The sequence below is a fragment of the Chlorocebus sabaeus genome, chromosome 9, assembly GCF_047675955.1.
Source record: "Chlorocebus sabaeus isolate Y175 chromosome 9, mChlSab1.0.hap1, whole genome shotgun sequence".
Taxonomy (NCBI): Eukaryota; Metazoa; Chordata; class Mammalia; order Primates; family Cercopithecidae; genus Chlorocebus; species Chlorocebus sabaeus.
Window position 1 is genome coordinate 132,693,050 of NC_132912.1, and position 13,779 is coordinate 132,706,828.

Sequence of the window (13,779 nt, forward strand, 5' to 3'; positions counted from 1 at the left end):
CCAGATATCTGTGATTGATGTGGGATCTGTTATTTTTGCACATTATTCTTAAAAATCTTAAAATATTTTTCTTTTCTTTTTTTTTTTTGAGACCAGTCTTGCTCTGTCGCCCAGGCTGGGGTGCTTTGGTGCGATCTCGGCTCACTGCATCCTCTGCCTCCCTGGTTTAAGCGATTCTCCTGCCTCAGCCTCCTTAGTAGCTGGGATTGCAGGTGCCCACCACCACGCCCAGCTAATTTTTTGTATTTTTGGTAGACAGGGTTTCACCATCTTAGCCAGGATGGTCTCGGTCTCCTGACCTCGTGATCTGCCTGCCTCGGCCTCCCAAAGTACTGTGATTACAGGTGTGAGCCACCACGCCCGGCCAAATGTACACTTTTCCTTGATCATCCTCGGGTGTGGGGCATGACTATCAAACGTCAAGGTGGCTGTGGGCTGGAGTTTTGGAAGCACAGGCAGACGAGTTAGTTCCCTGTGGGTAACTGTGGTTTTAAGACATTTAAAATAGTAACACAAATTATGTCATTGAAAAGCTAGGTGTGCTGTGGAAAATAGTTCAGGAAAGGGTATGTAAATGCTGCTATGGACCAGGGAACAGGAAGTTGCTATCTTGGTTTAGATGAAGGCAGACAGACCTATGGGAGAAGGTGAAAGTCTTTCTAACCTGTTCAGAATGCGGAGGAAGAGGGAAGCCAGTCAGTCTCTTTCTTCCCTCTTTTGTTTTTCACTCTGGTTTGTGCGCTCCTCCATTCCTGCTTCTCTCTTTTGTTTGCTTTGAATTCAAAGTTTGCTTTGAATAGGTATTGTACTTAGATGGCTCAAAATACTGAACAGAATAGAAAGGTGTCCATTGAGAAGGCTCACTCCATTCCTCCGTTGTCACCCTTGTGTCCCACCACATAAGTAACTGCTTGTATTAATTTTGTATGAATCCTTCTAGTGTTTCTTTATGCAAATAGGGCAGATGTGAGTATAGTGATTAGGTTTTTAAAATTTAAGGGCTTATTTAAAATTCCAATGAAATGTATAATGTAACTTTAGAGTGTAACCCTAAAATGTCCAATATAAATAATAGACGGAGGGCATTAAAACTGCATGTTTGGTCAGTGATAAAAGATAATGATTACAAGTGAAATGAATGATTAAACATTTCAATCATAAGATTAATCGAGATGATGGTAATTGTTCTAAGTCTGCTTTTATGTGTATCATGTTACTGGTTTAGGTAACACATTGTTCTTAGCTGCTATCTGAATGATTTATTTAAAGTGACTATAGAATTACTTCTCACATTGGTACCAGACTTGGCAGTGAGATTTTAAGTTGTTCAAGTGCTTAAGTATCTCTGTGAGCCAAAGGTTGGAGGAGCCCTCAGCGATTTCGGGTTGTGGGGGATACCTGAGCCTGACTGCACCTGCCACTCATGAGGATGATGACAGCGTAAGATTGGTCATTCTTCCAGGAGTCATCACTTTTTGGAAATTCACTCTATAACATAGTTTTTCTTTCATTAGCCATCATTAGGGGCAAAAGTAATTTGCATGGCATTTGTAAGGTAGCTAATTAAAAGGCACTTGCTGAACAGTAGTAAGTAAAAGAGAAGTAGAATGAGATATTATTGGTCTTTCCCAGTAAGAGAGGCATGCAGGCTGGGCGCTGTGGCTCATACCTGTTATCCCAGCACCTCTTGAGGCTGAGGTGGGAGGATTGCTTGAGGCCAGGAGTTCAAAACCAGCCTGATGCACATAGCAAAACCATCTCTACACAAGAAAAACTAAAAAAGTTAGCTGTGCATGTTGGTGTGCACCTATAGTCCCAGTTACTCGGGAGGATAAGGCAGAGGATTCCTTGAGCCCAGGAGGTCTCAAGGCAGTCACACCACTGGGTGACATAAGGTGAGACCATGTCTGAAAAAAAAGGAATGTAGTTCATTTTAAAACTGCTTTCTTTTTGTTAATGAGAGTTTTTGGAAAGTTCTAGAGTATGAACTAATGTTCTTCTACTTTATCTTGTGTCTATTTGATTTCTTAGTCTTTTTTTTTGGAGACAAAGTCTCACCGTTATTACCCAGGCTGTAGTTCAGTGGTGTGATCTTGGCTCAGTGCAGCCTCTATCTTCCAGGCTCAAGCAATTTCCCCACCTTAGCCTCCCGAATAGCTGGTACTGCAGGTGTGCACCAGCTAATTTTTGTATTTTGCTTGTTGCTTAGGCTGGTCTTGAACTCATGGACTCAAGCAGTCTGCCTACCTTGGCCTCCCAAAGTGCTCGGATTACAGATGTGAGCCACTTTGCCCTTCAGTCTTTTCTTTTTTTTTAAATGATAAAATAATTTGGCATTTTTGGCTTGTAAAGTAAAGGGATCAGTTCTTTTTTGTGACTGGGATTTATAAAATTTAAATAAGTGATCATAAACTAGGTATTTTTAAACAGATTGTAAACTTTTGTGACTATCAATAATTTCTTATTTTGTAGGAGCTGGTAAAATAGAGTTAGAAGAGTTAGTCACCCATTTTTGGTCAGAGTAGTTAGTTTGTGCTCATTGGAATTGAATGCTGAAGGACAAAGTTTTCATATTTATTGCGTCTGAATCCCTCATTCTCTATATTGATGATATGGTCGTAAAGTGTATGTGGGGTGGGGCACAGTGGTTCACACGTGTAATCCCGGCACTTTGGGAGGCTTCTTTGGGAGGCGTGAGTGGGAGGATTGTTCAAGGACATGAGTTTGAGACCAGCCTGGACAACATAGCGAGACTTCATCTCTGCAGAATAAAAATTTAAAAAACTAACTGTGTACACCTGTTGCCCCAGCTGCTTGGGAGGCTGGGGTGGGAGGATTGCTTAAGACTAGGAGTTAGAGGCTGCAGTGAGCTCTGATTGTGCCACTACACTCCAGCTTGGGTGACAGAGTGAGACCTTGTCTCTTAAAAAAAAAAAATTAAAGGTGCGTCTGTACTCCTTTTGGGTGCTGTGTTTATAATGGGTGGTGTTCCATTTACCTGAGTCACTGACATGTATAGTGGGCTCTTCTGGGCTCCATCCTGAGGCTGTCACACCTCCAGTGGCACGGAAGAGATGATGTGGTATTTCTATCACTAAAAGGATTTCAAGACCAGCTTGAGTAACATGGTGAAACCCTGTCTCTACTAAAAATACAAAATTTAGCTAGGTGTGGTGGCGCACGCCTGTCATCCCAGCTACTCAGGAGGCCGAGGCAGGAGAATCACTTCAACACAGCAGGCGGAGCTTGCAGTGACCGGAGATTGCGCTGCTACACTACAGCCTGTGCGACAGAGTAAGACTTCGTCTCAAAACAGAACAAAAATGTCTTAGAGAAACCTTACGTTTATTCAGAATAAAATGAAATACTTAAAATATCTTAATGCCTTTTATTTTCAAATTACATAGTCAGTACCTTCTCTCATACTGATCCTTGTTTGTGTCTTTACCTAAAATAGGAGTACACCTTTGTCATTTAATTAATTGTTTGATAGAATCTTCCAAAATACGGTATCTGGCAGAGGGAATGGGAGAGAGGAAGAATAGCACAAGGCTTTGTTGGGTGCCTGCTGCTGGTTGTATTTGAGATCCAAATCAGCTATTTTGTATGAAAGTTTAGCTATTTTTTCCTGTAGCTTTTTGTTTGTCTCTGAACTTAGTCTGTGCCATGGGTTGCTTGGATCAGGAAATGCCCTATATTTTTGTCTGTATTGTCATTCAGTTCCTCTTTTCATTGCCTCCTTGGCTAGATGTGAGATACTTGAGATGGGGACCTTTACCTTACCAGGTTTTCATTAGTAAAAAAAAAAAAAAATAATAGGGCCGGGCATGGTGGCTCACGCCTTTAATCCCAGCACTTTGGGAGGCCGAGGCGGGCGCATCACGAGGTCAGGAGATTGGGACCATCCTGGCTAACACGGTGAAACCCCCGTCTCTACTAAAAATACAAAAAAGAACCAGCCAGGTGTGGTGGCACGTGCCTCTATTCCCAGCTACTCGGGAGGCTGAGGCAGGAAAATCGCTTGAACCCGGGAGGCGGAGGTTGCAGTGAGCTGAGACCATACCACTGCATTCCAGCCTGGGCAACAGAGCAAGACTCCGTCTCAAAAAAAAAGAAAAAAATGACTTTCCTTTGTTTGGGTGGCTCCTGCTTTCCATGCAAGCCATCCTGATCCCACTTCCAGCTTAGTACTCTCATCCTGCTAGGCTGTGGTATACTCACTTTACCATATCATGTGCTTCAGCGCAAACATTCTCAAAGTCAGACTTACCACCTGGCTGGTTGGTGAGATTTTATACTATTGTATTTTATTTGACATTAATTTTGTTTGTATAGTAGCTGCTGTACTTGCGTTTTATGTTGACTGTAATTTAAAATATACGATCAAAGTTATGGAGGAGTTATGTATTTAAATGTATTTTTGCTTCTTAAAAAGCAGGAATCTTTAAAGTTTATTCTTATTTTGAAAGTGCGACTGTCTTAAAGATACAGATTGCATTGTTGAATTTCTAAACGTCTGTACAATCATAAATGTAAGTGTAGTTTATGTTTAATATCTGAGTGTATAATTATTTTGTGTAAACAGATAGTGTTGGGCAATCTTCTGAAGGATACCAACTAGCTGTATAACCAGGTGCACGCTAACTAGTGGAATTAAAAATTTTCAGTGTAAGAGAATGTTGGCCAATTTATTTGGCATCTTAAGAGAGCATATGTTGGATTTCATTCTACAGGAAGGAACTCTAAAAATGCTTCTCAGATAATTCTGGTAGAATTGTTAAATCTTAAAAAGACTGTAGGTTTTTATCTGTGCTATCTTGGTAATTAAAAAAACCCACAATTAACATGGTTTTATTAGCTGTTTCTGGGCTAAGTTTGGTGAAAGTCTTTAAAGAAGTTATCAAAACTTTTTTTTTTTAAAATTATTATTATACTTTAAGTTCTAGGGTACAGGTGCACAACATGCAGGTTTGTTACATAGGCATACATGTGCCATGTTGGTTTGCTGCACCCATCAACTCATCATTTACATTAGGTATTTCTCCTAATGCTATCCCTCCCTCAGCTCCCCACCCCCAGCAGGGCCCTGGTGTGTGATGTTCCCCTCCCTGTGTCCATGTGTTCTCATTGTTCAGCTCCCACTTATGAGTGAGAACATGCGGTATTTGATTTTCTGTCCTTGTGATTGTTTGCTGAAAATGATGGTTTCCAGCTTCATCCATGTCCCTGTAAAGGACATGAACTCATCCTTTTTTAGGGCTGCATAGTATTCCATGGTGTATATATATGTGCCACATTTTCTTTATCCAGTTTGTTATTGTTGGTTTAAAGTCTGTTTTATCAGAGACCAGGATTGCAGTCTCTGCTTTTTTTGCTTTCCATTTGCTTGGTAGGTCTTCCTCCATCCCTTTATTTTGAGCCTGTGTTTGTCTTTGCATGTGAGATGGGTCTCCTGAATACAGCACACTGATGGGTCTTGACTCTTTGTCCAATTTGCCAGGCTGTGTCTTTTAGTCTTTTAATTGGGGCATTTAGCCCACTTACATTTAAGGTTAATTTTGTTATGTGTGAATTTTTTTTTTTTTTTTTTTTTTGAGTTGGAGTCTCACTGTTGCCCAGGCTGGAGTGCAGTGATGCGATCTTGGCTCACTGCAACCTCTGCCTTCTAGGTTCAAGAGGTTCTTCTGCCTCAGCCTCCTGGGTAGCTGAGATTACAGGCACCCGCCACCATGCCCAGCTAATTTTTGTATTTTTAGTAGAGACAGGGTTTCACCATGTTGGCCAGTCTGGTCTCGAACTCCTGACCTCAAATTATCCACCTGCCTTGGCCTCCCAAAAGTGCTGGGATTACAGGTGTGAGCCACCATGCCCAGCCTGTTATGTGTGAATTTGATTCTGTCATTATGATGCTAGCTGGTAATTTTGCCTGTTCATTAATCTAGTTTCTTCATAGTGTCAATGGTCTTTTACCATTTGGCCTGTTTTTGCAGTGACTGGTACGGGTTTTTCCTTTCCATGTTTAGTACTTCCTTCAGGAGCTCTTGTAAGGCAGGCCTGGTGGTGACAAAATCTCTCAGCATTTGCTTGTCTTTAAATGATTTTATTTCCCCTTCACTTATGAAGCTTAGTTTGCCTGGATATGAAATTCTGGGTTGAAAATTCTTTAAGAATGTTGAATATCAGCCCCCACTCACTTTTGGCTTGTAGGATTTCTGCGGATAGATCCACTGTTAGTCTGATGGGCTTCCCTTTGTGGGTAACCCAACCTTTCTCCCTGGCTGCCCTTAACATTTTTTCCTTAATTTCAACCTTGGTGAATCTGATAATTATGTGTCTTGGGGTTGCTCTTCTCCAGGAGTATCTTTGTGGTGTTCCCTGTATTTCCTGAATTTGAATGTTGACCTGCCTTGCTAGGTTGGGTAAGTTCTTTTGGATAATCTCCTGAAGAGTGTTTTCTAACTTGGTTCCATTCTCCCTGCCACTTTCAGGTACACCAATCAAACGTAGATTTGGTTTTTTCACATAGTCCCATATTTCTTGGAGGCTTTGTTCATTTCTTTTCACTCTTTTTTCCTCTAATCTTGTCTTCTCACTTTATTTCATTAATTTGATCTTCAATCACTGATATCCTTTCTTCCACTTGATCGAATCGGCTAGTGTGAAGCTTGTGTATGCTTCACGCAGTTCTTGTACTGTGGTTTTCAGCTCCATCAGGTCATTTAAGCTCTTCTCTACACCGATTATTCTAGTTATCCATTTGTCTAACCTTTTTTCAAAGGTTTTAGCTTCCTTGCGATGGATTAGAACATGCTCCTTTAGCTAGGAAAAGTTTATTATTACCGACCTTCTGAATCCTACTTCTGTCAACTCATTGAACTCATTCTCTGTCAAGTTTCGTTCCCTTGCTGACAAGGAGTTGTGTTCCTTTGGAGGAGAAGAGGCATTCCTGGTTTTTGGAATTTTCAGCCTTTCTGTTCTGATGTCTCCCCATCTTTGTGGTTTTATCTACCTTTGGTCTTTGAAGTTGGTGACCTACAGATGGGGTTTTGGTGTGGATATCCTTTTTGTTGATGTTGATGCTATTCCTTTCTGTTTGTTAGTGTTCCTTCTAACAGGCCCCTCAGCTGCAGGTCTGTTGGAGTTTGCTGGAGGTCCACTCCAGACCCTGTTTGCCTGGGTATCACCAGTGGAGGCTGCAGAACAGCAAATATAGCTGCCTGACCCTTCCTCTGGAAGCTTCATCCCAGAGGGGCACCCATCTGTATGAGGTGTCTGTTGGCCCCTACTAGGAGGTGTCTCCCAGTGGGGCTATACGGGGGTCAGGGACCCGCTTGTCTGTTATTGGATCTCGAACGCCATGCTGGGAGAACCACCTGTACTCTTCAGAGCTGTCAGGCAGGGATGTTTAAGTCTGTAGAAGCTGTCTGCTGCCTTTTGTTCAGATATGTCCTGCCCCCAGGGGTGGAATCTAGAGAGGCAGTAGGCCTTGCTGAGCTGCGGTGGGCTGCACCCAGTTTGAGCTTCCCTGCCACTTTGTTTACACTGTAAGTATAGAACTGCCTATTCAAGCCTCCGCAATGGCAGACGCCCCTCCCCCAGCCAAGCTTCAGCGTCCCAGGTCGGTCTCAGACTGCTGTCTAGCAGCGAGCAGGGCTCCATGGGTGTGGGACCTACTAAGCCAGGCACCAGAGGGAATCTCCTAGTCTGCCAGTTGTGAAGACCGTGGGAAAAGTGCAGTATTTAGGCAGAAGTGTACCATTCCTTCAGGTGCAGTTACTCACAGCTTCCCTTGACTAGGAAAGGGAAATCCCCCAACCCCTTGTACTTCCCGGGTCAGGTGACGCCCCGCCCTGCTTTGGCTTGCCCTCCGTGGGCTGCACCCACTGTCCAACCAGTCCCAATGAGATGAACCTGGTACCTCAGTTGGAAATGCAGAAATCACCCGTCTTCTGCGTCAGTCTTGCTGGGAGCTACAGATTGGAGCTCTTCCTATTTGGCCATATTGGAAGCGATCTCCGCCTAAGCTGTCAAAACTGTTAATTTAAATTTCTATTGTGAGATTTATATTTGGCTGTTTGACAAAGATTTTGATTTTGAAATTCTTTTTTTTTTTTTAATATCACACATCACAGAGTAGAAGGAAGCCTCTTTTGAAGGTTTAACCAAATGTTCCTGAATAGCAGGTTTAAGTGCTCTCTCTTTAGTCCTGCGGCTCAGTGCCATCACTGGCAAGTGGCCATCCCTATTCTTGGCTTAGGTATACTGACCACCTTTGTTTAATATTCTATCAAAATTTATTTATCAAACACTAAATGCCACACAGTAGTCTAGGCACTGAGGATACAAAACATAACACTAAGGGTCACAGACAATGAACAGTAGACATATATGTTATCAAGGTAATTTTAGGTAGTAATAAGTTCTGCAAAAGAAAGAAATAGGCTATGAAAAATGGGAACTGGGATAGGTGGGATACTTTATTTAGATTGGACTGGAAGGTGTATCTAAGGAAGAGAGTTCTTTTTTTATTAAGAGACAAGGTCTCACTCTGTCACCCAGGCCAGGGTGCAGTGGTGTGATCATAGCTCACTGCAGCCTCAAACTTCTGAACTCAAGCATTCCTCCCACCTTGGCCTCCCAAAATACTGGGATTACAGATGTGAGCTACTGTGCCAGCAGGGCCATCAGGAAAATGAAAAGGAGCCAGCCATTGGGAGAGCTAGGAAGAGCTTTTAACCGAAGTGCAGAGTGTCAAAGCAGAAGGCTAGTGGGGCTGGAGAGTGGTGAGGGAGGGGAGAGTGTGACATGGGGTTGGAGTGGCAGGCAGGGGTCAGTGACCTTTTGGGGAATGATAACATTCAGGTCTTATTCCAAGTGCAGTAGCAATGACACAGTTCCATTCCTGTCATAAGTCAGTCACTCTGGCTGCTGGGTGGAGAATGGTTTGAAGGGGGAAGGGTGCAGAATAGAAGCAGGTACCCCAGTTAGCAGGCTACTAGGCCAGGTGAGAGATGAAATGATGTCATGGTCTGAGTGGGATGATATTTTGGAGGGGAGCCTAGAAAACCTGTTGATGGAGTAGATGTGAGAGTGAGAGAAATGGATTAATCAAGGTTGTCTCCTTTTTGATTTGAGGAACTGGATGGATTTTGTGAGATAGAGATGCCTTGGGGGAGGAGCAGGTTTAGTGAGAGGTGTTTGATAGAGCTCTGAGTGCAGATGTTGAGTGTATAGTCTGGAGGTGAGGGGAGAGGCCTGGGCTGGGAAGAACTTGGGAGTTATAATAGCAGTGTCATTTAGAGTCATAAGATCGGATGAGCCCACTCCAGGACAGTGAGTGTGGATAGGCATAGAAGAGGACTCAGAACCAAGGCTGGCACATGCTGGTGTTCAGAGGCTGCCAGAGATGACAGAAACGGACAGAGTCTGAGCAGTTCGGGAGGGCAGAGGAAACATGGAGAGCCAAGTGGAAGGTGTTGCAGGAAGGTGGTTGTGGTCACTGTTACTGAAGGATACTGAAGGGTCTGTGGAATGAAGAAAGGGCAGCAGCCATGAAGTGGAACGTGGTGTAGGGAGGCGCTTGGCTCCAGAGACACACTGCCTCTATCACTCAACAGGTTTGTAATTGTCCTAGTCCATTTGTGCTACTGTAATAGAATACCTTAGAGTGAGTAATTTCTAAGCAACAGATTTATTGTTCACTGTTCTAGAGGCTGGGAAATCCAAGATCAAAGCACCAGCAGATTCAGTGTCTGGCAAGGGCTTGCTCTCTGTTCCCAAAATGGCACCTTGTTGCCATGTCCTCTCTTGGCAGCAGGAGAATAAGGGCAAAAACGGACTAGCCAGCCTCAAACCCTTTTATAGTGGAACCGTTCCCATCCATGAGGGCAGAGCCCTCTTGGCCTAATCACCTCCCAAAGGTCCCCTCTTAATTGCTATCACCTTGGATGTTAATTTCCAGCATATGAATTTAGGAGGGACATATACATTCAAACCATGGCCGTGATCTAGGCCAAGTTATTGAACCTCTTTAAGTTCCAGTTTCTTCTGTAAAATGGATGTTAAAGACAGTACCTGTTATTGTGAGGATTAAATGAGTCTGTACATGAAGCACACTTAGAATAGTATCTGGCCCAGAATAAATTGTAGCTATTTGCTGTTACTATCACAGTGGCCTCTGATGACCCCTGCTCAATAAAAGTAGAATAGAGAGAGGATTCCCCATCTCTGGATTTACCTGATGCCTCCCTTGCGCTTTCTTTCCTTCTCCATAGACACATAGCAGGTGGGACTGGTCCCAAGGTTTAGATTCTTGGTATAGGAAGCAAGTGGTTCCCACTTGAGGCATTTTGCCAATCTGTTTTGGAAATGTTCATGTTTGGTTGGTCCTGAAGTGTATAAATCCTAATCTTTCTTTTTGATTGTAGTAGTAGAAAAAATTAACCATGGTATAGTGAAAAAAGCACAGGTTTTATAGTCAAACAAACTTGGATTTGTTTCTCAGCTCTGCCATTTATTAGCTGTGTATCTTTGGGCAAGTTACCCAAGTTATCTCCTGTGTTAATTAGGGTTCTCTAGAGAAACAGAACTAACTAATAGGATAGGTACAGATAGATGTGAGGGGATTTAGGAGGCTGAGAAGTCTTGCCATCTGCCCTCCACTCTCTGGAGAACTGGGGAAGCTGGTGGCGTGGCTCAGTCCAAGTCTGAAGGCCTGAGAACCTGGGGGGCCGGTGATGCAAGTCCTGCAGTCTAAGGGTTGGAGAACCTAGAGCTCTGATGTCCAAAGACAGGAGAAGATGGATATCTCAGCTCCAGGAGGGAGGAATGGGGCAGGAGGGGTGGGGGATGGGAGTGTGCGGAGGAGAGGGAGGGAGAGAGAGAAAGAGGGAGAAAGGCAAGATTTGCTTTTTTGCTTTTCCTCTGCATTTTTTTTTCCTAGTTCTTTTCAGGCCTTCAACTTACTGGATGGTGCCCCCCTCCCCCACCATATTGCGTGAGAATGGATCTTTCTTACTCAGTCTACTGATTCAAATGCCAGTCTCTTCCCGAAACAGCCTCACAGCCATGCTCAGCAGTAATGTTTTAACAGCTGTCTGGGTATCTCTTAACTCATTCAAGTTGAAACCTTAAACCAACCATCGCACCTCCTCTTCAACCACTTATTAACTTGAGATGATAACATGCTAAAATTTTGCACCTTTCAAAATTGTCTGTAGGCTAGGTTGTTTTATGTTAAGGCCTTCTCATAGTTTATGGCACAGAGTAGGTCGCCCATGAACGATAGCTATTTCTGATCATCTTTGAGCTCTTCTGAATGAAGATCCTTTAAAAATGTTTATATATTTATTTTCTGTTTTCATTGTTAAAATTGTTATGTTAAATCCAACAAAGTATTTGTAATGAATTTTAGTGCTGCAATGGTTTTAGGACTTCAGTCAGATGCCCTTGATGTTCTGGAGAACTCTTTTGCCTTAAATGATATTCCTGTTGCCTTCTTCTGAAGATTTGTCTGTTACCATTGCCTCTGTGTTATGAAGATCTCTTCTTTTGGGAGCTGAGTGGAGGCAGTTGTGGTAGTTCTCAGCCTTCAGCAGGAATTGTAAGAGGTCGTTTACTTCTCAGAATAATTGTTACTCCACTGGAAACCAGCAGGAATGTAAGAATATAACAAGAAATCAGATTTTTTTTTTTTTGAGACAGAGTTTTGCTTAGTCGCCCTGGCTGGAGTGCAATAGTGCGATCTGGGCTGACTGCAGCCTCTGCCTCCTGGGTTCAAGTGATTCTCCTGCCTCAGCATCCCAAGTAGCTGGGATTACAGGCACCCGCCATCATGCCTGGCTAAGAAATCAGATTTTAAAAGAAGATTGGAATTTGTTTTTATGAGTCAGGGTGCTACCTGTTTTGTTCTGGTTTAAGATCACATTACCTTATTTCTACTTAGTATTGCCCTGTTTTTAGATTTGTATTACTTTTTGATTAGAATTCAGTTGTACTAAAGGAAGGCCGTTTTCTGATCCTTGCACAATGCCCAGTGCGTAGTGGGCACTCCATAGATGTTAGTTGAAAGACAGAAAATAATGAACTGGAGGATGGTAATGTAGGCATGCCCTACTCGTCAACTTTTCTGGTCATCTTTGATCTGAGTGTGCTGTTGTGTAAAAGAAAATAGCACAAACGTCTTTAAAACTTTTGAGAGTCTGTACTAAATCGCTGTCTCAGAATGCCTTATCTTTTTGTTCTTTTTTCAGATTATTAGACGTTGTTGATTTTATGGAATTTTCATATAAGTACATTTTAAAAATGGAAACAATTAAAAATATTGTCACACAAGGGTTTTCTAAAATATTAAAAATTAAGGTAGTAAAAGAGCACCCAAGAATGTAGGAGATAGAAGATAAAAACCAGATACATATGACTTTGCTTCCCACTTTATCTGCAAACTTTATTTGGGTAGATATAACCTGATTGGGTAAGGCTCTAAATAAAAATAGTATTTCAAGCCCAGTGGAAATCTTTCACTCTTGGAAAAATACAGTGTATATATTTTAAAAACTTTTAACAATATAATTTATCAATAAATTTTATTTCCTACAGGTATAATGTGAATACAGATTTTTATTGGTTTCAAAAAGTTTATATTAAATTGACAGTCCTATGAGGGAAGGATATATCTTGGTATTTCTCAAAGTATATCATTTATAAAGACCTACATAAATAGCTTACAGTAATTGTGCTCTAATTATTTAGAAATTCTGTTACTAAATATGTTTTAAATTCATGCATCAGATATCACATCCTGTCTTGTTGAGGGGCCTCAAGGAAATTATCAAACAATGCAGTCATCTTATTTAAAAGGCATTTACATTGTAAATAGATTGGAAGCAAGTAAGCTAGCAAGTTATCTGCCTAGTGTCCAGCAGCCTTGCAGGAGTTAAAAGCAAAATTTATCAGACATCAATAGTTTATTGAAAAAATAGTCCTTTTTGCTTCATAATTTGCAGAAGGCTGCAACTGTCAGTCATGATGTACTGCCTCTTGAAATTAGTCAATAGAGCAAACAGCAAGAATTGCTGTGGGCAGAAAATAAGCACTGTAATCATGACATAACTGGGGTCAGTGATTTATGGATTTCAATATAGTAGTAGCTGCATATGATTGAAAATTTACTAGGTCACTAGTGCACCAAAAATTTTATTCACAGCCTCCAGGCATCTTTTGAAATGTGCAACAAAATAAAAACCTCTGAACCTGTTTTGACACTGCAAACTCAGTGGATGACATGCCAGCCCAGTGAGTCTCATTTAAATGTAAATGTGTCATAAACTTTTATACCATACTCTTTAAAAATGCCAACTACTTGAAGGAATATTGCATGTGAAACTGATTTACATATTGAAGTAGAGAAAAAGGACCTTGTAATAATCAAGTTTGAATTCTTTTATTTTAAAGTTGGAAGCTGAAGGTGTTCCTGAAGTATCTGAAAAATATGAAATTAGCTCTGTTCCCACTTTTCTGTTTTTTAAGGTAAGGATAAAGGTGGTACAAGAGATTATCCATTTATAGGGTGCTATGGGGCTACCTATTTTGTTCTTTACCCTCTCCCTAATCCCCGAATATTAGGTGTTTGGCGTTTCGGCCCTCCACCTTTCTTCTGATAGTCTCATTTTTGCACCCATGCTGAAAAAGAAGACAATGCCAGCTGCTTGCCAACATCTTACATGGACTGTGTAGGGCCAGCAGCCAGAATCAAGAGCTTCTTGATCAAAATTCAGATAT

At 41.9% G+C, this 13,779-nt stretch overlaps 1 protein-coding gene across 1 annotated transcript in view; it reads left to right on the forward strand.

Annotated features, from left to right (window-relative positions):
• GLRX3 (glutaredoxin 3) overlaps window positions 1-13,779 on the forward strand; it is a 42,740-nt gene that overhangs the window by 9,006 nt on the left and 19,955 nt on the right. The window contains exon 3 of the mRNA XM_007964444.3: window positions 13,453-13,527. Coding sequence (XP_007962635.2) covers window positions 13,453-13,527 — 75 coding nt within the window. The remainder of the gene's footprint in view (window positions 1-13,452; window positions 13,528-13,779) is intronic.